The 24,751-nt window shown below is 42.7% G+C and overlaps 1 protein-coding gene across 1 annotated transcript in view; it reads right to left on the bottom strand.

The window, feature by feature from the left end:
- The window catches only part of ANO2 (anoctamin 2), a 363,933-nt gene that overhangs the window by 27,644 nt on the left and 311,538 nt on the right, over positions 1–24,751 (bottom strand). The window contains exons 16-19 of the mRNA XM_055281012.2: positions 21,337–21,448; positions 19,031–19,088; positions 18,786–18,886; positions 6,574–6,719 (exon numbers count right to left, since the gene is read on the bottom strand). Coding sequence (XP_055136987.2) covers positions 6,574–6,719; positions 18,786–18,886; positions 19,031–19,088; positions 21,337–21,448 — 417 coding nt within the window. The remainder of the gene's footprint in view (positions 1–6,573; positions 6,720–18,785; positions 18,887–19,030; positions 19,089–21,336; positions 21,449–24,751) is intronic.

Below are 24,751 nucleotides of genomic sequence, written 5' to 3'. Positions count from 1 at the left end.
CCAGAGCTCAGACTTGCCATTTCAGGAGACAACTTGAACGTGGCCGCAAGAGCTTTAACGTCTGGCCTCCGAGAGGAACCTGCCCTATGCATTTCCCTGGCGTGGTGATTTCTACAGGCCTTGGTGCACACTTCAAGAGAGCAGGAGAGGCTGGGGGCCTCTGCCTTTCAAAATAATTATCTGGCTTTTACTCCAAATAAATGAATAAGTAAACATGCAATCAGGGATGCACTTCCCTTTCTGTGAGGGTTTGACAGGATATAAGCTCATGACCAAGAAAAATAAGATCTGCTCTCCTGACTGTGTGAATGAATGACAGAAGAAATTCATCTCATCACCCACAGTAATAGCCCAAGGGCCTCAAAATTGTGGTTGCATTTAAGAAGCTGGGGGAAGGCTCCAAGGGAGATAATTGAATTCCTGAGGCAGGATTATAATAGCGATTATTTTTTGGATGACTAGAGGAACAAAAGCTTGTGGGTTTTAGATAAACAGATGACAAAAACAGCCCATTTGAGAGTCCAGACTTGTCCATAGAGCCCTGAGGGCTTAGAGTTTACTGAAAGGACAAACATCTTGGAGTGTTTAGAGCTCAGGCTTCTGATTCTTAGGTATGCCTTGGGGTCTGGTACCCTCATTCTTTAACCATTAGGGCACAGCCTACACTCATGGTATAGGAAGAACCTCCAGAGATCACTATATTCAGGAGCTTCAAACTGTTTTGAGTCAAAAACTTTCTAGATTTGAGAGAAACTGAACTCTGGACAATAACAACAGTGGCCAATGTTCATTGACAGTCTAATGTGGAAGCACTGTTTACCACTCTACATGCATCAACTGATTCCCAGAATAGTCCTATGAGGTAGGTGCTATTATCATCAAACCTACTTTTCAGATGGGAGAATTGGACATGGCTGACTTTAAGCCTCAAAACCAGAGTCATGTAGCTAGCATGCAGCAGGGTTAGGTTTGAAAGCCCAGTGGTTTAACGGCAGCACCCACCCCTAACCACACTTAGCTGCTCGATGAACTTTAATGAGGGTTATTCTGCAGCCCAGTCTTTGTACTTGAGAAAAAGTATGTCCTTAAAGGATTAAGAGGATAGTTCAGAGATAAAAGAGATGAACGAAACCTAATCCAGAAAACATTGTCCTCACTTAATAAAATATGAAATAAAATAGCCATGCCTCTAAAACACGTCTCTTAAGATTGAAAGTCATAGCAAAATGGACTAAAGAATTCTGTGAGCCAATCCAGCTTGAAAAACCCCTGTATGATTCCTCTTCCAGATAAGATTGCATCAATATCAACTGAATTGTTGACTCAATCAATAATATCAGGAACAACCTGAATTGCTGAAGAGACTGTCCTGGTCTCCAGACTCGCTCCTCCCTCTAGGTGCTTAATAAATGTTTGACGAATGAATTGATAAATGAATTCTTGCACCTGTGTTTTCTCTTTTCCTCCTGAGCCTTACTATCCCTCCCCTGCACTTGCTGCCCAATTTCCCAAGCAAAGAGTATACAGTCACCACATTGGCCAAGACTTTACAACTACTCCGTATGGTCTGATGTGAAATGTAAACCTGTCTGGTCTTCAGGGTTCTCCACTAATCCCAAGTCTGTATCTGAACCCTCCATACCTCAAAACTACCATTTGCTTTTCCTTGTCAACAGTTACTTGTGGCCGGGTGTGGTGGCTCATGCCTGTACTCCCAGCAATTTCAGAGGCCAAGGTGGGAGGATTGCTTGAGTTCTGGAGTTAAGAGACCAGCCTGGGCAACATAGTGAAACCTCACAGCTACAAAAAATCAAACAAATTAGCTGGGTTTGGCGGTGCATGCCTGTAGTGCCAGTTGCTAGGGAGGCTGAGGTGAGAGGGTCACTTGAGCCTGGGAGGTCCAGGCTGCAGTGACCCATGATGGTGCCACTGCACTCCAGCCTGGGTGACATAGCAAGACCCTGTGTCAAAACAAAACAACAACAGTCACTCATGGCCAGGAGACTCGCTGCACTTGCCAGTCCTTTTCCTTGGAATGCTCTTCTCTGTTCTTATCATCTATATGTAAATCTCCAGAATCAGAAGAGATCTTGGGATTACTCAATCAACCTCCCACCTACAGCTGGAAACCTCTTCAGAATATTGGTAGTTCATCAATTAAGCCCTACTTTGAAAATGTAAATCCTTTACTTGTCTTGTAAAGTTATTATTATAGCGTTAACTCTGTCAAGAAACCTTTTCTCATTAATTAATGCATGCATTCATTCATTCCCTCATCTTTGTGTATCAGTCATACTGAGTGTTTGAGTTTTGTTTTTGTTTTTTTTAGAGATGGGGTGTCACTCTGTCACCTAGGCTGGAGTGTGCAGTGGCACAATCATAGCTCACTGCAGCCTCAGACTCCTGGGCTCAAGCAATCCTCCCACCTCAGCCTCCCAAGTAGCTAGGACTATAGGTGTACAACACTACACTCTACTGTTTTTTTTCTTTTCTTTTCTTTTCTTTCCTTTTTGTAGAGACAGGGTCTCATTACGTTGCTCAAGCTGATCTTGAGCTCCTGGCCTCAAGCAATCCTCCTGTCTCGGCCTCCCAAAGTGCTGGGTTTATAAGCATGAGCCACTGCACCTGGCCTGGAGTGTCTGTTATATGCCAGGAAATGTGCTAGACTCTGGAGGCTGTGAAGATGAATAAGCCATGGTCCCTACCCACTGCCCTTTATAGAGTCACCCCTTGACTGGCTCTGTTGAAGAACATATATGTAAGCAATGCTACCATAATTCAGTAAGATGCCATCAGCGTGTGTACCAAACACAATACTAGGACAGAAACAAATGATGATTTCTCTCAAGAGGAACTGGGGCTTGAGCTGGGAAGATTTCCTAGAGGAAGCACCGTGTAAAACTAAGCTAAGGATGAGTCTAGAATATTCAGGTCAACAATGTGGAATGGAGCGGCGTAGAGGGCTGGGAATCCCAAGCTTCCTATACACTGATAATTTTTTCATATCACATGACTTCAGGATTCAGGATATTAAGTGATTTATACTCACTGAAAGGGTATTCTCATATATTGCCCATGCCTGGGTGAATTGTTCTTGTTCTTTCAGAAAGCAATTTGGTCATACAATGACCATACCTAATCACACCTATGTGAATCTATCTGGGTGAAATAATAATATAAATAAAAGATTATATGCACTATCTTATAAACCCAGCACTTTGGGAGGCTGAGGCAGGAGGATTGCTTGAGGCCAGGAGCTCAAGATCAGCCTGAGCAACAAAGATAGAGGATTAAAATAGGGAGAATTGTTAAATAAGCCTTCACTGGAAGATAGGCAAGTGAACTATGGCACGCTTATTAAAGGGATTATTACACAGCTATTCATTTTGAATGTTGTGTGATAACTTAAAATATTCATCCATATAATGGGAAATAAAAAATAAATAAATGTGTGAGTATGATCACAATTTTATTTTTAAATTCATGTACATACAAAAAGGGTCTAAGAAATAGCACCAAAATGGTTTAAAAAAAATAAAAGGTTGGATTTGGGAGACATGTTCTCTTCTTTTCTGTTTTCAAGATTCCAGGTATAAGATTGTTTTATTCACTTTAAGTTGTGGGGTTTGGGGTTTGTTTTTGTTTCTGGTCTTTCAGTCTATGGTCTGAATCTCACTCTCTACAATCTTGGTGTGAATTCCTTCCCGAAGTCACCAAGTAAATCTTCTAGTTCTTTACTTGTTTTTTCACTCATCTCATTTCTTGGTAAGCACCCAAGTTTAAACACACAATAACATGGTAGATGTGTATTCAGTGGCATAGCCCTGACAAGGTAGAGTGTATTTCCCTAACTCTGCCTTCCTCAGGCTTCAAGACCATTAAGAGGAATAACACTGGACACTGAATACACAGCTTTTGTATGTGTTAGGCCCTCTTCTAAGCACTGTATTAGCACTAAGCACTAAGACCCTCTTCTATTCAGATACTAATTCATTCACTACTCACAACAATCCTATGAGGTGGATATTATTAACCTTTTTTAATAGGCAAGCAAATCGAGACACATAGCGGTCTTGATAAGGGTAAGTGGATAACTTACACAGGGTTACCCAGCTAGTTGGTCAAAAGCTGGGATTTGAGCCCAGGAAGTACGGTTCGAGGGTCTCTGCTCCTCTTTGTTGTATTTTAATGTTTTATTTCTCTCTTTTAAGTTCATGGGTGTAAATGCAGGTTTGTCACATAGGTAAACTTGTGTCATCGGGGTTTGTTGTACAGATTATTTCATCACCCAGATGTTAAACCTAGTACCCATTAGTTCTTTTTCCTGATCCTCTCCCTCTTCTCATCCTCCACCCTCTGATGGGCCCCAGTGTGTGTTGTTCCCGTGTGTGTGTCCATGTGTTCTCATGGTTTAGCTTCCACTTATAAGTGAGAACATCCAGTATTTGGTTTTCTGTTCCTGCATTAGTATGCTAAAGATAATGGCCTCCATCTCCATCCATGTTCCTTCAAAGAACATGAACTCATTCTTTTTCATGGCTGCATGGTAGTCCACAGTGTACTACATTTTCTTTACCCAGCCTATCATTGATGAGCATTTAGGTGGAATGTATTCTTTGCTATTACGAACACCTCTAAACACATAAACTAGAAAACTTTAGAGTCTCTGCTCTAATCTCTCAAAAGAGGAAGCTTTGAAATAGCTGAACAGACAGGCTGACAAGCATGTGAAACCCACACAGCTAATTGGCGGCAGCGGAAGTGGGACCACTGGCGTCAGAGGGTGGAGGCAGACAGACAGATCTCAGGGGTTCCTAATGTAAGCCCTTTCCCAAATGGAAGTCCCAATCTCTGGCAGCACTTTCTTTCATTCTGGGTGAGAGAATGGCAGATGTAGAATGGCATCTGAAATATGAGCAATCACCTTTGTGTAAATACAGCATCAGAGAGGGATTAGAGCTAGCTCTTAGCCAAACATGAAAAGCATAAAGGGGCTACACGTTTCCTTAAACCAGGTCTTGATATTTTCTTTACCTATTGTTTCTGAAGCAGATATAATGATTGTTTCTTCTCTGGTGAGTTGTTTCAGATTACAAAATTGAGGCTTTGCCTAGAATTGTAGACATCCCAGGGCTAGGACAACATTTTCATGGCCATCTGATCTAGACCCTGCCCATTACTCCACTGCTAACAAACACATGCAATTTCTTATAACAGAATAGGAGGAATGCCCATCAGAAATGATGAGTGAGGTATCCTGTGCACAAAAAGGTACTGACGGCCCTCTGCTACAAGTGACTAGGTGAAGGGAGCAGGAGCCATGTGCAAACACAATGATAGGTGCAATGATACTAAGTACTGAATTAAACATTGATTTTTTTTGATGGATCTTATTGATGGTTGCCCATTGAGTAAATGTTTAGAATGTTTAGATATTATAGCTAAGATCTTTGTTTATTTTTGAGACAGACTCTCACTCTGTTGGCCAGGCTGGAGTAGACTGACACAATCTCAGCTCACTGTAAGCTGCGTCTCCCAGGCTCAAGCAATTCTCATGCCTCAGCCTCCCAAGTAGCTGGGATTACAGGCGCCTGCCACCATTCCTGGCTAATTTTTGTATTTTTAGTAGAGATGGAGTTTCACCATGTTGGCCAGACTGATCTCAAACTCCTGACCTCAGGTAATCCACCCGCCTCTGCCTCCCAAAGTGCTGGGATGACACGCATGAGCCACTGCGCTCGTCTTATACCTAAGCTCTTGATCTTTGGTATCCTATGCTTTTAATTCATTAGCCCCAAGTCTTGGAAAGAGGCTTCTCAAACATCCACCCCAATAGAAGATCAGGATTATAGTCAAGTAGCCAAGAGTGCAAAGGCAGCTGGCCTAAGTTAGGACCCTTCTCATAATAAAGAACTCATGGCTTCCAAGCCACATCTAAAATGATTGTGTTCCACCAGCCTGTACTATGTGTGCTCCTGCCTTCAAGCCTTATCCAAAACAACTAGAGGTTCTGCAACTAGAAATATACCTCTCACTCCCTACCGAAATAGACCCAACTTTTTGTTAAAAAGCTTTCATCTTATCCACCCTTATCTGATCAAAGTAGGGGACTCTCTTATATATTCTCCAAGTCAAAATGTAGATATCCTTGACCCAAGTGTCATCGCATACTTTCTATGAAGGAAGACTTTCGTGGAAACCATATTCTTAAATTTCAGATTGCACTATTTCCCTTTCAGCTTTATCAATAATAGAAACCATGGGAAGGGGCCTGAGAGATTGAACTTTAGTTTATAGATGAGGATAGGAGTCACAAGGAAAAGAGAACATCATCCTAGAACTAGCCACCGAACTGTGGACTGAGCTGCTCCAGGTTCTCCTTCCAGGTCTCTTTCTGCCCCATTCTTCTCAACTTTCATGTGGCACTGAAGGGAACACTGAATAGCCATGAAGCTCATGAAGAAGCAGAGGCTGTCCCAGTCATTTTCCCCAATCCCCTACCTTTCCCCTTCAACCCCACAGACCCCTTGTCTGAACCTGCCCCCAGTGGAAGGCAGGACCATGGGTTCTCACTCATTTCCATGTACTCCGGAGTCAGTCCTGTGTATGGTTCCAAGCTGTAGTCTAGGTCCCACTGCTCTGGATGTTTTGAATGGGCAGAGTCAGTCTCTCTGGCTTCAGTCTCATCTTTCAGCTTTCGAAATAGTTTCTTTAGCTTCCTGGAAAAGAAATGGATTAAGTTACAAAATGCCTCTGGAGAACAGGGTTGGTTTTGTAGATAGAAAAAAGAAAAAGAACACAAAGTTTTGACACTGAAGCCATCTCTGATCCAAAAACAAGTAAGGAAAGAGAGACACTAAAGAGACTATTTTTCTCCTAAAGATAACCTGAGGAAGTCCTTTATCAAGATCATGCAGACTCCCTCCACAAAGGATGAGGTTTCTTCAAACCCCGAAAACCTTTTGAATTCTTCCTGCTGTCTGACAAGCAACAAGAGAGTTGGCCCTTCCTGCTAATGCTGAGACGGCACCAGTCCTATTGTCCAACAGGTGATCTATCTACCCTCTTCATGGGGGATCACAGGGGTGTTCTCCTCCTAGGTGAAACATTTTTCAGGTCTCAATAACATTAATAGCATCATCTTTCCATTAAAGCCAAGCTAAACATTGCCCACCACTGCTATGGACTGAATGACATCTGCTGAAATTCATTTGCTGAAGCTCTAATCCCCAGTGTGACTGTATTAGGAGATATGACTTTTAGGAGGTAATTTAGATTAAATGAGGTCAAAAAGGTGGCGTCCTAATCCAATAGGATTGGTGACTTTATGAGTAGAGGAAGAGAGAAAGGGATATCTCAAGACCATCTGAGGACACAGAGAAAAGACAGCTACCTGTAAGAAGAGCCCTCATCAGAAATTCAACCCTTTTGGACTTTGATCTTGAACCTTTCAGCCTCTAGAACTATGAGAAAATAAATTTCTGTCAGTGAAGCCTATGGCATTTTGTTACAGCAGCCTGAGCAGACTAAGACAACCGCATTCAGGATTTTTTTGGTCTAGAATGATAATAATGGCCCAATTTCTCAGGGTTGAAATAAGAATTAAGTGAAACAATGTTTATACAGTCCTTAGCACAATATCTGGACATAGTGAGCATTGAATAGATGATACCTATTATTATTTTTAATACCGAATGCTAAAATACACCTTAGGGTGGAGTTATTTCATACTTCCCATTGATGCACAATGTATAGGGAATGGAATTGCAGTTTTTGCCATTACTTTTTAATGGCAAAAACTGCAATTACTTTAAGCAGCAACCTGATAGTTGGGAGACAGTAAAATGGTAAGAATCAAAGACTTGAAGTGTTTAAATGGGATTTTGAAGTCCGTGCTTCATTTGGATGTAGGAACCTCCCCATGTCCCCCAACATTCTTCACCCAAGACCACCCAACCCCTGTGTAGATATTTCCAGGGAGCACTCCTAGTATGGTTAGGCATCCCATCCTTGTTTCAAAGTGCCTCTAACAACTAATGAAAATCTAAAAGTTCAAAATAATGTTTTGATCATTTTCTGGTCTAATATCATTTCCCATCAAGAGGACGTAGTAGAGCATAGTGGATAAAAGTCTCATCTTTGGTGTCAGAAATTGTATAAAACCAGATTTCACAACCCACCAACTATATGTCCATGGGCAAGTTATTACAACTCTATACGCTTTAGTTTTCTTATCTTTAAAATGGAGAAATACATATTAACTTGCCCATAGGGTGAGTTAAAAGACATAATCTATACAGCATGCTTCATTTAGAGCTCGATACATGTTAAGAGCATGTACCAAGATACATGCTCTGATAGACATTTATCAAGATAAATAAAGATAGACAAATATATCTATCATTGTCCCTATTATCATCTTTATCACAGAAGGATTTAAACAGTGAGCTGACATTCTTTAGAATTTCGTAAGAAAAATTTCATAGTAAAAAATTTCTAAGAAAAAAGTAGGCAATAATTCTGTGATAATAAAAAATGGAAAAAAAAACTAGATGGAGCCTACAGATTCTGAAGCTAAATATGTGGGCTGGTTGTGATCCTGTCTGTGAATCAGAACAGAAGGAGAGGATGCAGGAAAAATCAAAGAGAGAGAGAGAAGAAAAGAAGAAAGGAAAGTGAGGGAAGTCTAGAACCCGAACTCTAAGTGAGACTTCTCCTCCAGGAACAGTAATCAGATGACCTGTTCAAATCTTTAGTAAAGAATTAGTGGTTTTGATTATACACAGAAAACTGAATATAAACATATATTTATCCACTTCTGAAATGCCACTAAAATAACAATGAATGAATTAAAAAATGTATAAAACCACAAATTAATGAACATAGTCATGAATATAGTAGTGTGTGAGGAATGTTGATGAATATCTTGGAAGATGGACAGTGTATGAGGGAGTCAGCAAAGCTGTGTGGCTGATATCAACTGTTCACAGTGGAAGATGGTAGAGAGAAACAAGCCAACGCATGCTATAAAATCTCAGAAAGGCTCAGGAGTTGGAGGCACCAGTTATGCCCACGGCAGGGGGTGGTGACTGGTCAAAGCTCTGCTTAAGGAATAGTAGACACCAATGTCTCTGTACACATGTTGCCTAGGTGACTAGCACTTCCCAATACCAACAGGAGCAAGAAGTTTATTCTGAAGAGAAAAATGAATCAAGAAAAATCTAGATCCAAAATAAATTCAATAAAATGATAGAAATATAAAAATCAATACTATCTCTCGGAAAAAAAGTAGAATAAACATAGAAATGGACAATAGGAAAGAAAAGATTAAAAAATTAATTGATCTAGTAACTCTTTTTTTTTGAAATAGGAGTTTTGCTCCATAGCCCAGGATGGGGTGCAGTGGTGTGATTTTGGCTCACTGCAACCTCTGTCTCCCAGACTCAAGCTATCATCCCACCTCAGCTTCCCAAGTAGCTAGGACTACGAGCATGCACCACCAGGTCCAGCTAATATTTTTTGTATTTTTAGTAAAGACAGCGTTTCACCATGTTGCCCATGCTGGTCTTGAACTCCTGGCATCACATGATCCACCCACTTGGGCCTCCCAAAGTACAAGGATTACAAGCATGAACCACCACACCCGGCCTGAAACTCCAACACTTAATCAGAAAGAAAAGATAGAGAAAATGGTGGGGAAGAAAGTACAAAAGAAATATAAGAAAATGTCCCAGAGGTGAAGGACATGCATTTTCTGATTGGAAGGACCCACTCAGCATAATGGTGAAAAAAAAGCCTCCAGCAAAACATATCGTCATGAGATTTCAGAACTTTAGGAATGATGAAAAGGATTCTAAAAGCTTCCAGATCCAGAGAAACAAACATAGATCCTCTACAAATAATTGGGAATCAAAAATAGGTTACAATTCTCCAGATCAGCCCTTGACACTAGAAGACTCTGTGGAAATGTATTTACATTCAGAAGGCAAACAATTTTCAGCATAGACTCCTATACCCAGCAAAGTATACATGAAAGTCAAAGACAGACTAAAGACACTTTTAAGTATGCAAGGTTTCAAAAAAATGAAATTTCTATGCATGCATCCATTCTCATGAAGCTCCTGGAGGATGAATTTCACCAACCAAGGATATAAAGCAAGGAAGAAAACATACAGAATCCAGCAAACAGAAACTCCATAAAAGAAAGAAGGTATTGAAGCTAACTCAGATTGATAGCTCTATAGAAGGTCTAGCGAATGAGCAGCTCCAGTTTGCACGGGAGAACAGAGGATTCCTAGAAATCATCTCCAGGAAAAAAAAAAATGTGACTAATAAGACATGTGATGTGTTTGATGAAGTAATCTCACTGGCAATGGGGACATTTAAACAAGAGTGACCAATAATGACCAATAAAACAAGAGTGACCAATATAAGAGTGTTATAAAGGGAGAAGATTAGGTGATTATGAGAACATAAAATAGAGTCCTAACCTGGCCTAAGGCAGCGAAGTTCTCTTTGAGGAAGAGATGTGTAAACTACTTTAATTTATTAAATTAATTTATTAAATAAATAGTTTACTCTTATTATTTAAGACTAAATAATGAAAGATGGTAGAAGAAGAGAGAAAGGTGGAGAGAGTGTGAGGGGCAAAGAGGTTATTCTAGGCAGGGAGGATTATTTATGCAACGGCCTAAGGCAAATGTGAAAATGGCTCATAGGACTGAAGGGAATGCAAAGTGCTTGCAGCATAGAGTACAATCAAGAAAATGAGGAAAGGTAAGTCTTGAAACACAGTGTAGGCTCATGGCATCAAAGACCTTGTACGCCATATTATGCAGTGGTTCAGGCGAGAGATTATGGTAGCAGAGTCTGGGGTGATAGCAACGGACATGAAGGGAAGTAGATATATTTGAGACATGCATAAGAGGTAGAATTAAAAAGTGGATGGTGGATTGTACACAGAAGGGAAGGACCATGAGGAATCAGCGATGATTCTCACGGTCTTAAGGCATGTGTGTAGATGGTGGTGCCAATTGCTATGACAGAGAACACAACGTAAGAGGCAGTTTTGATGAGGATATGGAGGAGGAGAAGGAGGAGTTGTTCTTGCCATGTCTAAATGGAGAAACCCATGAGACAACTAAGTAGAGATGTCCAGCAGGCAACTGCATATCTGTGCCTAGAGCCCTGGAACAATCTGGGACTGATGGAGATCTGAGAATCATCGTGGAGACAGCGGCGGAAGCCCTAGGAATGAGCAATGCCAACTATGGCTAGAGCGTGCGTCAGAAAAGTTATGGGATGGGGTAGAGGGAAAGGAGCCTTCAAAGACAAGGAAGGAGAGTCATGGGAACAGAAGGCGACTGTAAGACTGTGTGGCAAAGGCAAGGGAAGACACAGGGGCTATGGGAGGGGCTTTGTGGTCAAAGTCCCATAGAGTATGGGTAGGTCAAAACAAATGCAGGGGAAAATATCCACAAATAGTCCTGTGAATTTATCATTCCCAGATTTCCTCCTGGATATCTCAGTGACCATTAAAAAAATAATAATAAAGAAAGTCCCTCCAGAGCAGAATTTAACAGGAATCCTGGAAGTTGTATAACATACAGATGGGCTTTTGGAAAACTTCAGATTATGATTCCGACCGTATGATGCACTCACTCATTAAAATAACTCCTTTGATGTTACCCCCTTGCTGTTCTTTTTTTTTTTATTTATTTGCTATTTTTCCGTCCCTTTTTAATGACAAGTCTCAGAAACTCTTTCCGGAAGGCTCAGAGCTTTCCCTCTGCCTGTGCCTCACAGGGTCACCCCAGGAGCATGGTGAGTGTCTGACACATCTTGGGTCTCCCTGCAGCAGGAATCTGGGCCCTGGACAGGTCCCTACAGACCTGGCTCCACAGATCTTTAGCCTCCTTAAATAAAGAAGGCAGAACCTAGCCCTAAATGACCAAAGATGAGGAACACATCGACCTCTAAGCTATGTATTCCTATTCCTTTTCCTGATACCTGACAAGGTTCAAATTTGTTCCTTAAACTTCTGATTTATGGCCAGATTCCACTGTATTTGAGGAGAACACAGACCTCCCTCCTGTGGCAGCTTTAAAGCGAGACTGTTTTATGTCTGGAAATATAACATTTATCACATTTACAAAAAGAAAGCAGAAAGTTTATGAAATCTTACTAGCTGTGTCCAGGGGTATATTTAACAGCTATTTTTGGATATGATCTGGAGCTTTTAGTCAGAATAGAGATGGCGAGACATTTTGACCGTGAAAGTATTGATCTGTCTATCTGCTCTGTCTGTCTCAAAGCATGCCCAGGAAAGAACGTGGCACATGAAAAAGGTGGCATTTACCCTTTCACCAGAAACCCATCTCTCTGAATGAGAACAGCCCATTTCCAATTTGGCTTCGATGTGGACTGGAGCTAAACTTGAGATGGAATTATAGCAAAGAGTTGGGCTGTGGTGTGGCATGTGTTTTGGGGGCACTATGCAGTTTGGATCCAAAGTCTATTTTGCACGAATATATATGGGAAAGGCAAGGTGCAGGGAGGGGAGGAGGGAAATTCCCAACCATGGATTCAGATAATAAATACCACAAGATCAGATTCAGCCACGCTGCTCCCCATGTATGAAGTAATCTCAGAAGGAGATGCGTATGAACATCATCCTGGGGCCCATAATGTTTAAAACCATCTGATCCTCTCTGGGAAGCATCGGCCACAACTGTGTCAGGCCCCAAGAGCCTGGAGTTGTGTGAGTGGGGACCATCCAAAGCCAGATCATGCAACCAAGTTTTATCTATTGTCATGGCATTAGTCACAGAGCTGCCTTTCGAGTGCTCAGTGACCCCATTTTACTGCCTCCCTTTGAAGCATTTTGTTTCCCATCTCCAGGGTCTCTAGGCCAGGCCTAGCAATAGCGGGGGCAGCTGCTGCCTGATGGAAGATGCCTGGACAGAGAGTGGGGCTTCCACGGTGGTCCTGCCTGGGGCACCCGCCAGAAGTAGAGGTGGCAGCTCATGTGAACCTTTGGAAGAGCCTGCACTTGGGCCTTGCATCTCATTAGAGGCCCTTGGGAAGGAGTTATTTAGTTATTTCCTTTGCTGCTCTTGTTCAGTCTCTCTCATTATCATCAAGAAAAAAAATCTTTGGCCCGCTACTGGTATGCCTTTGACAACTCCCAAGGCCTGCACTCTCATTTTTCACAAAGAGAAGGCAGATCTTAGCCAGAAGGCCTTGGAGAGGAAATAACGTCATTGATTGTTTAATAATAATGGTTTGTTTTCGTTGTATTTCTTTTCACATTATTTCCTATTTATGGAAACTGATGGTGATAGTTTTCCAATTTCAGAAATGTTCGGATTTTAATTACAAAGCAAGTTGGTTTGGAGGAAACTAATATGCAAATAGCTGTTTGCGTAGATAATGGGGGGAAATTTAAAAGTTGATTTAAGAACGGCCGAAGAGTGGGAAGCAATGTTCTAATTCAAGAAGCCTGCTAGATTGTAAGATTCTCAAGGCCATCAAAATTATGTTATTTTTTTCAATACACATACATGCGCACACACACGCATGTTTGTGCACACGCACATACAGAATCTAATGAGAATGTTGCACCCTCAGAGAAAGAGATAAATTATAGCTGACTACCTGGCCTACTAATAAGGGTCAATTAGACACGCTAAAACATTTAAAAATTTTCTTTGGAAGAATCTTACAAAATTGCTTTCAGAAGTAAAGGATCAACTAAAGATGATAAATCTTTTAATTGTAAATTCTTATTACATTTTTATTCCCAAATATTCTTATCCAGCACCATCACCCATCTAACTCCCCAGACTTGCCTCTATTTAAAAAAAAAAAAAATCTGGCCTTTAAAATGAATATGTATCTCCCTTGGGGAAAGAATTCCATGTAGGCTCTGAATGTACATAAGAGCTTTACTGCCCACTAAAAGCCACTGAGCCAGGAATAGAAGAGAAAATGACCGGCCCTGAGTTGTTCTCTCCGGTTTCACTCCCTGGAGCTGCGACACTTCCAAAGCATCACCGTTAAACATAAAAGCCTATGCCGCACAGTAAAATGTTGGCCACCTGGAAACCCCAAGAATGGTTCTTTTTTCCTCAGATGTCCACATTTTATGTTTTCTGGATAGCTAAGCATTTATCCAGGATGGTTTTTAATTTAGTTCTGTTTTAACGTAAAAACCTTTTTTTTAAAGTTAGATGGAAATTTTTCTAGAATAACTTTGCCAAGGTCACACAGTGAGTATATTGTAAAGCCTGGATTTAAACCCATATCTGGTAGGCCAGGGATCCCCCGTCCCTGGGCCACAGACCAGTACCCGTCCTTGGCCTGTTAGGAACTGGGCCACACAGCAGTAGGTGAGCAGCAGGTGAGTGAGTGAAGCTTCATTTGTATTTATAGCCACTCTCCATCCTCATTAACACCTGAGCTCCACCTCTTGTCAGATCGGTGGCGGCATTAGATTCTCATAGGAGTGTGAACCCTATGTGAACTGTGCATGCGAGGGATCTAGGCCGCGTGCTCCTTATGAGAATCTAATGCCTGATGATCTGTTACTGTCTCCCATCACCCCCAGATGGGACTGTCTAGTTGCAGAAAAATAAGCTCAGGTCTCCCACTGATTCTACATTATGGTGAGTTGTAAAATTATTTCATTATATATTGCAATGTAATAATAATAGAAATAAAGTGTACAATAAATGTAATGCCCTTGATTCATCCCAAAATCACATCCCACCCCTCCAGTCCACAGAAAAACTGTCTTCCAGGAAACCTGTCCCCTGTGCCTAAAAGGTTGGGGACCACTGTGTTAGGCCACCAAATCTTTGCCCCACAGATGTGTTAAAAACTACTGGGTCTAATTTTTATAATTTACGTGACTCCTTCCTCACTGGCAGGATCAATCATCATTTCTCTTCTGACTGTGAAAGACTTATTTTCTGTTTATGTTGCATCTGTGTCATCCATGCCAGGTACTTCAACTCTGAACTGAAGGGATCTGATTTATTGAGAGTGGAAGATCCAGTAATCATAATCATAGTGATCTCATATGGCCAAACTCAAAATGCAACCTTTATAATTCTACAAATTATAAAGAACTGTGGAGATAAAAGACCCTAGGATTTGGCAAAAGAATTTTTGTTCTACATCCTTGAATTTAACTACATAATTATGTTGTACACATCCTCTGGTAGAGTAGAAATTGAAAGCAAACATCTTCTGAAAGAGGAGTGGCTTGTATTTGGAATCAGCAGTGACCAGCTTTGCTCATTAGAGAGAAGTTCATAGGATGTTAGAGCTTGAAGACACCTTACATATGATTTTAATGCCACCACATTCATCAAGAGATGACGACAGTTAGACTCGGAGAAGCAGCTTGCCCATGGCTTTATGAGTTACTGTGCAATTGCCATTGTTTAAAGGGTGGCACATTTTAAAACATACAAAGTATTAAGCACACATCAATCATAAACAAGAAAATTTGGCCTTCAAGGCATACGCCATGTGCTATTTTCACCTGTTATGGAGTGGATGGAGTTGAGCGGTGGAGACATGCCAACGTGTTGTCCAAACACACACCTGAGTTCTTGCCTCTCTTGTATTCTATAAAAGTCTTCTAGGTCCAGAGAGAATGGGCTAAGTGGTAGATCAGATGACCAGGGATGAAAAAATGGGCATTCCATGCCTACAAGCTATAAATAATTCTACTCAGAGCAAAATAACAATGTACTGGGAAGGCTGGTGTTTTTCCCAGATGTTTGAATGGGGACAAAGACTTTTCTTTGTAGCGGTTGTGGAGGGGCCGGCCTCATGGTTTCAAAGGGGCCAGATGTGGCTTTGGTACCGTCTGCATATTCTCTGGTTGTCTCTCTAAGATGGGAAGCTCCTAGAGAACAAGTGCCATCTGCCTGGAGCAAGAACAAGCATCAGCTAGCTTTGCTTGACTTTATCACTGAGTGACTTTCTGTCAGAAAGCAGGGAATGGGGCACAGCTTCAGAGGCTGAATTTCTCAAGGTTGCTGACTTCCTGACTAATGACTAGAGGCTGGTTTAGACAGAGAGGTGGAGTGAGGCACCCAGACACCAATGATCTCGCCAATCTTCCCCAAAGAAAACACATGCCCAAGTGCCCTCTGAGGTTGTCACAGTACAAGGTCAGAAAAGCACCCTGCATGCTTAGATGACCCAGTGTTAGAAGGGAATGTTGTGGATTCTCATTCCTTGAAGCAGGGCTCTCATTAAAAATGATATTCTTTCCAGGTAAATTAAATTGTCTCAATTATAACTTTAGGTCTACAAATATATTTTTGAGGAAGACCAAAAGGGAGCCTTCTCTGAGGACCAAGGGAGCAGGTGGCTCTAGTATAATTTTACATGGAATGGGGGATTGGGATATACATCCTCTAGTGGTTCCATTCATCCCAAGCAACCTAGGACTCCACAATCTTTCAATAGATTGAGGGAGATTCTGGGCTTTTGCCCTTGCCAGGTCCCTGACATGCCCCAAGACCCTGGTAAAAGAACTGCCAGCTCATTGGGCCTTACCTTCTCCACCTGTAGCACCAACTGGGTCATAGGTGTTTGTGATAAAACCAGAATCAGTCTGTTGCTTGTTTAGAAAATGTATATATATATATATGTTTTATACATATAAAAATTTGTATATAAATTTATATCTATATGAAATATAGATATATTTTATAAAATGTATATATACTTTATGTATAAATATATGCATTGATACATAAATATATTTACATATTTATATATAAATCTCTGACCAGGGTCTTGGGGCATGTCAGGGACCTGGCAAGGGCAAATACATGTATGTGTACATATATATATATATATGAAAATAAATAACATGGAAAAGGCCCAGCCTATCAGAGTTGCCCATACACACACACACACACACACACACACACACACACACACACCCCTAAGGGAAATTATTTCTTTAAAGAAAATGATGGCAGCACATCCTGCAACATATGATGGTGGCAGTCTTCTTTCAAGACACAGACACACCCTGGAGAAACATCTCTGCTTCTTTTTTTTTTTTTTCCTTTTTTTTCTATTTTTTTTTGAGATGGAGTCTTGCTCTGTTGCCAGGCTGGAGTGCAGTGGTGTGATCTCGGCTCACTGTAACCTCCGCCTCCCAGGTTCAAGCAATTCTCCTGCCTCAGCCTCCCGAGTAGCTAGGACTACAGGCGCACACAACCACACCCAGCTAATTTTTGTATTTTTTAAGAGAGATGGGGTTTCACCATATTGGCCAGGCTGGTCTCGAACTCCTGACCTCATGATCTGCCCACCTCGGCCTCCCAAAGTGCTGGGCTTACAGGGGTGAGCCACCACACCTGGCCAGAAACCTCTCTGCTTTTGAAGGTTTCTTTGACTGCTCCCGAACTCCTGACCTTTACTTATTCTGAATTCTGAATTCATACACAGCATATGCAGTTATATTCAGTCTATTTTGTCTCCCAGACTAAAAAGTTAAGCTCTGAGAAGACAAGGGCCATTTCATCTACATTTATCTTTTACTGTCTTAGCCATATGAGCCATGAGAGAGAGGCAGTGGTATCCCCTGCAAGTTCCCCTGCAGTGTAAACAGTGTTATTCCTGGTTATGTAGCTCAGGGCCTACTCTCTGGCCTTTAAAGAATACAATATTCTCTGTCAGCCACTTTATTCTAAAACAAATGCCTTTGTTGCTTAAAGTAGCCACACTGATTCCAACAGCTGCAGCTAAGAACCCTGGGCAAACGTGAAGAAATACATTTGGAAAGAAAGAGATTTTAAAAGTTTCATTATTGGAGGACTTCTTGAAACAATTAACGTATCTCTAAGAAGATGAAAAGTGTGTCACAGAATCTTATGGGTACTGTCTGACGATTACATCCATCCCAGAATGGTCATCTTTAAAGTGATTTACAAAGGACCCTGGCCCTGGAACAAGCTGTCCATCCTATCCTCCTAAGCAGAACTGGCCCAGCCTCTCGGTTACCCCTGGGCATCTCTGTCATTCCCTAGCTCTCTGATGCTGCGCTGCCTGAAAGCAATCCCTGAAACAGATTCTCCTTCAAAACCACAAGGCAATAGGAAGGAAAGGCAGAGGGGGTTACATTTTTCTTTGACCTGTAAGCATATTTTAACTTGCTCCATCCTTCTTTCTTTTAGATCCAGTATAAAGTGAGTCCGTGTTTATTTTCGTGACTATCTCAATGCAAAACCTGATTGAAAGAAGTCCTACAACGTTTTCATAAAACCCTGGGGAGTATAGGGGAGAATCCACATGATAATAACTCATTCACCAACTATTCCACCCTCCCCTCCTAAGATTATGTATTCCACATTTTCTTCTTAGAGATTGTCCTAAATGATTCCATTACATTTCAATAATTCACATTCATCTATCCACCATAATGAAAGTCTCTTTTACTCACTCACTGAGAGGACAAATAGCATTAAAATATTATGCACTCTGGGGGCCAAGACATCTGACTCCTGGCTCTGCTACTTACTAGTTATGCGCACTTAAGCAAAGGGTAAACCTTTCTGAGCCTCCAACATCCCAAATCAGATTGGCAAGCAAGGTTTGCCCCATGGGGAAAGTCATTGGCAAACTGACAGAGAATTAAATCACCAAGCTGTCTAAGAAGAGGAAAGGCCATAGAAAACCTGCGGAAAGGCTGGCACTTCTGGGCTAACCCCTGGCAGCAAGGAGAGAGGTTAGAGGAGTTCATTACGTACGGGACTCCAATCTCAAAGACGTTGTTCTGGATCAACTGCTTCCCCAACATGATGATGCTGAGCTGAATGCAGAGCTCCATGAGACAGCCCCCCGGAGCACACTGCAGGGAGAAGATGAGGAAAGGACCAGTTAGAACAAAGGGCAGCTCTGAGAAGCAGGGGCGCGAATGAAGCCATGCTGTGCTGGAGATAAGAATGGGGCTGGGTTGGGGTGCCAGGCACAAAACACTAGTGGCTGTACTTGCCTCTTCCATGCGGTAACCATCGAATACATAGACGTAGCTTCCAGGCCTGCCCACAAACCTGAAATCAAACAGTGTGGGAAGAGTTAGGGGAGGAGAAAGCATGCAGGGTAGCTTGACGACATGTCGTCTGAGGGGAATACCACCACGACGGTACTTTTCGAAAGCACTGGTCAGGGCGAGTGCTGGATCACTCAGGGATAGGAGCGCACACCGTTATCCACAAGTAATCCCCTGTAACACCTGGGGTTCACTTCTTAACCCAGTCAAATGTCGGAAGATAGGAATAAGCTGGGCAGGGGATGAAGCTGGGCCTGGTGTGTGTGCGTGTGTGTGTGTGTGTGTGTGCGTCTGTGTGTGTGTGTGCCTAAACACCATGCGGTTTGGATTATCTCTAAGTGCACTGTCGTCACACCTTCTTCCCTAGCTAGTGTCAAGAACACAGCTCTGGTTGCAACTCCTTAGTAAGACTTTCTGATTCCCAGGAAAGTGAGGGTGAGATGGACTGAAGTTGCAAATAGAGATTCCTGGGGTCGGAAAAGAAAAAATCTCGACTTCTTGCTGAAAATATTCAAAGGAATAAATGAAGCTTGTCTCATTCCTCTTCTAAGTAGAGTCTATTTTATTGGGGGATAATAAGACTGTGCAGCTCGGGGAAGGAAAATGGTAAAAGCCCACAATGGAACCAGACAGACAATTGGAATAATCCTACTTACTTGCAGCGTCATCCCCGTGTTCACCTGTTGAAATCCTACTCATCCACTTAAGGCTCAGTGTAAGCCTTTCCTTCACTGAAGTCTTCTTGTTCTCTCCGTTCATAACTGTTCCCCCAACACTTTCTTTATACCTCTTATTATATCACTTACTGGATACAATCACTTACTGGAGATTATGGTATGCTGTTGCTAAGGCTATCTCTTCTTAGTATACCACAGTTCATCTAAGGGTCAGGATCCTTTTTTCTTGCCTAAAACGTCATATGCATGTAATTTGCTATTGCCACTAAATCTACATTGAAAGCACCAATGAAGTGTATACTTCTTAATATGGACAGTCTCTCTGCTTCCATAATTTCAGGACAGCCAAGGGGAGAGGTCCTGAGAAGGGGGCTGTGCTTTGGACGACAAACGCCTCTGTAGGAAATTATCAAGTGCGGATGATGACAGCTCATGCTATTGGTGCCTGCTTAATGAGCTTTTACTTCTAGGGAAGCTTTCCTGATGTTGTTGGTTGATGCCTATTGGGAAATTTCCTTGTAAGTAGCCAACTGGCTTGATCATAAACAATATTTATCAAAGTGATTTTATATCCAGACTGATCGTAAAATAAAGAATTTCACTGGCCTTTGTCCCTGGTTCCTGCATGAACATCTAAATCCTTGGAATTTCCCTTGACAGGAGCGTCTTTGTTAGTCCTGGCAGACCCCAGGACTATACCTAAATTTATGCTAATGAGATTACTCAGGATGGGGGCAGGCCATGCCAGAAAGATCAACCATGTTGGCTGAGGCTTTGAGTCATGTGATACTAGCCCAATCTCAGGGCAAGGGAAGGGCACTGGAGATTGAGTTCACTCACATAGCAAATGATTTTGTCAATCATTTACGATTGACAGAATCACAATCCAATGTGCCAGGAGGGTGACACATCCTGAGGCCATGGAAGCTTCATGATTAAGAACCTCCTAAACCTAGCTCTATATGTCTCTTCCATTTGCTGATTTGGATTTACATCCCTCTACTACTATAAAACTTCAGTTGTAAGTATAGCACATTTCTGAGTTCTGTGAGTCATTCTAGTGAATTATTGAATCTGATGGAGTAATGAGAGCTCTGGAATTACAGCCAGTGGGTCATAACTGCCAGTGGCCTGAGAATCCCAGAGCTTGCCACTGGTGTCTGAAATGAGGGAAGTCTTGTGAGGGGCTGTGCCCTTAACCTATGAAATCTGTATTAACTACAGGTAGTTGGCATCGGAATTGCATTACAAGATCCAGGAGCCACTGGCTAGACATGAAATTCCCTCCTGCTTCATCCTCAAAGTTGAGAGACACAAATTCTTTCAAAACTCTCTCTTCAGGGACCACAGCCAAAACCCTGTAAAGTGCCAGGGTCATCAGAGTCTGAAGATGCTAATTCAAAATGATTGCCTGCTAACATTCCTTCTCCATGGGAAGGCAGGTGAAAGTGGGGTGGAGAAGGGGCTGACGCTGAGTGGACAACGGGGACAGGCTGACCCTATTGTCCTGACAGTAGAGAACCCAGTCTTAGTGGCAAATTGCCTTTCTACACATGACACCATTATACTCACCTCCCCTTGAAAAAGGCCACATAGAAGATGGGGGAGTAGGCATTGACAAACTTGAGCAAGAAAGCTTTGAGGATCAGGCGCTCTTCGAAAGTCTGTTCTGTTTTCGGAACCTCTGTAAGAGAAGAGCGAGGCTGATGAGATTGGGGTGAGATTTCACACCTCTCCAGAGTTTTGACTTAGACACGAGCTACTATCTCTCAGCTGACTCCTTCACAGCAAAAATCACGAGACCCATCTCTCCGGCACATTAGAACTGAAGTCATCTGGGAGGCCCCAGGTGGTCTGCCAGGTAATACGAAGTTACAGAAGGGTAAAAAATATAGGATCACTGTCTTTCTCCGTCCACCTCCCTCCTCTTGTCTACTCAAGCAGTGGTTTCACACCGCCCTCCTCAAAGAGGGCCATCAGCATGCAGAGCTTGCAACCACCCCCTTTTCTGCACCAAGGGGAATTCAGTTTTCACCTGTCATTTCCACTTCCATGAGATTTTACTTGAACCAAGGTCCCTGGTCAAAAAGCTTATTAGCCACTGAACTAGAGTTACAAGGGTACCATGACATGATTCCTCTTTCTCTCCTTCATTTTTAGCAGAAAAAATGCTGAATGAATTTGAGCATTAATTTGGATGAATGCAGGAAAGCATACATCTGCATGTCCTGTGGGGAACCTAAGACATTTCCCAGTCATTCACTCAAATGATGAAGGCTTGTTATAGACAAGATGAGTGAAACAAACAGCTTAAGCCTAAGGTCTCAGACTCGTAGGTCACGGGCCCAGGGTGTTCTATCAGGTCCAAGCAGAGGAGTCAGCTGGCATTCCCAGAAGGACTCAAAGACACTGAGCAGAAACCTCATCGGTGCCTTCAGAAGACTAGAGACACAGGAAGCTCCAGTGGACAATGGTTCAGGACACTTAGGAGGGACTCCGCAGACCATGACACATGGCATGGCAAGGACAAGAGGTGACAGGGTGTTCTTAGTCCATTTGGGCTGCTATAACAAACTACCATAAACTGAGTATTCATGAAAACCTGGCATTTACTTCTCAAATTCTGGAGGCTTGGAAGTCTGAGATCAAGGTAGATCTGGTGTCTGGTGAGGGCCTGTCTTTTGGCTCATAGACAGCACCTTCTCACTGTCCTCTCATGGTCAAGGGGAAAGGCATCTCTCTCAGGCCTCTTACATAGGGCTCCTTCCCATGTATGTGTGCTCTGCCCTCATGACCTCATCACCTCCCAAATACCACACCTCCTAATATCATCACCTTGGCGGTTAGAATTTCAACATAGGAATTTTGGGGAATACAAATATTAGGCTTATAGCACAGGGCCACAGTCTTCAGAGGTAGAAGAAAAGCACTAATACTACATCATATGGACCAAGAAGCACAGCCTGAAAGTGGGCTGAGCACAGATACGTGACAACTGGGCCATGCCAGCTGAGGAGTTCTGCGTCCAGATGAGACTAGTGTATGGGCCCCCTAACTTGCCTGCTCCACAAATTCACATATAGCTTTTGTAGGAATCGCTGAAGAAATGGACACAAAACCTTGTTTCTTCCATGGAATACCCTTCCCTCATCCATCTCCTTATGCAGAAACCCTTTATATCCTTTAATATCCAGGTGAGTTACTACCACACTCTCCAGATCAGACTGTACAACACTCTCCAGATCACACAGTACTGCATCCTCCAGACCACACAGTACCACAATCTCCAATTCATGCCATACCAAACTCTCCAGATCACACAGCGCCACACTCTCCAGATCACACCATAACACACTCTCCAGATCACACAGTACCACATCCTCCAGACCACACAGTACCACAATCTCCAATTCACACCATACCAAACTCTCCAGATCACACAGTGCCACACTCTCCAGATCACACCATAACACACTCTCCAGATCACACCATAACACACTCTCCAGATCACACAGTACCGTATCCTCCAGACCACACAGTACCACACTCTCCAATTCATGCCATACCAAACTCTCCAGATCACACAGTGCCACACTCTCCAGATCACACCATAGCACACTCTCCAGATCACAGTGTACCACCTTCTCCAGATTACACCGTACCATACTCTCCAGATCACACTGTACCACACCCTCAAGATCACAATGCACCACATTCTCCAGACCACAGTGTACCAACCTCTCCAGATTACACCATACCACACTCTCCAGATCACACTGTACCATACTCTCCAATTCACACCATACCAAACTCTCCATATCACAGTGTACCACCCTCTCCAGATTATGTCATACCGCACTCTCCAGATAACACTGTATCACAACCTCAAGATCACACCATACCACACCTTCTGGATCACAGTGTGCCACACTCTCCAGATCACACTGTACCACACCCTCAAGATCACAATGTACCACATTCTCCAATTCACACCATACCAAACTCTCCAGATCACAGTGTACCACCCTCTCCAGATTACGTCGTACCGCACTCTCCAGATAACACTGTATCACAACCTCAAGATCACACTGTACCACACTCTCTGGATCACAGTGTGCCACACTCTCCAGATCACACAGTGCCACCCTCTCTGGATCACACTGTACCACACTCTCCGGATCACAGTGTGCCACACTCTCCAGATCACGCAGTGCCATGCTTTCTTTCTGGAAGCATTACTACATGCCTTCAGCAGGTAGATTTTTTTTGTTTTCTTCCATTATGCTTTATATGTCCCTGTGTTAACTACCCACATCCACACCCTTTGAAAATTGACAATAGTCATTATCACTGATTCCTCAGTCCATGTGTTTGGATTCTCCCTAAGGCAAGGATTTAGGAGGAAGTAGTTTATTTGAGAGGGGCTCCCAGAAAGCTTTGTGAAGGAGTGGGATGGTGAGAACGAGGAGAGTGGAAACCTAAGTTAAATGTGCTTACGAACAGGTTAATGCTGCATCAACTGGGGTTCAGTCCCACTGGAGACCTCCTAAGAATCTGTGTGAAGCACACCTCCAAATTTGTACACTGAAAGGGGAGACCAAACAGGAGCCCCTCCCTGCCTGAAGGTCACCTTTGGGGCTAACTCCCTGGCTCTTCCAGCCTGTCCTATGCACGGGTGAACCTGCTCCCACAATCAGAGAACGCCCATAGACAGAGAGTGGCAGGAAGCCACTGGTGCAAAGAGGAACCATCTGAAGGTCACCTCCAGGGTGGGCCAGTGGGAGGTAGGTGCTGCACAAAAGCATCTGCTCCCATCCTCTGTGTATGACAGAAGGCATCATACATAGGTGTGCACTGTCATTATCTCACTTAATCCTCACCTCCCTGGGTGAGGGAGGTATTACATTTCGCTTCTGTAGATGAAGGGAATTGATGCCCAGAGAGGTTACAGCCTTGCTCAAGATCACACAGCAGGTAAGTGACAGAT

Source organism: Symphalangus syndactylus, chromosome 5 (genome assembly GCF_028878055.3).
Source record: "Symphalangus syndactylus isolate Jambi chromosome 5, NHGRI_mSymSyn1-v2.1_pri, whole genome shotgun sequence".
NCBI lineage: Eukaryota > Metazoa > Chordata > Mammalia > Primates > Hylobatidae > Symphalangus > Symphalangus syndactylus.
This window is presented reverse-complemented; position numbering and strand designations above follow the sequence as displayed.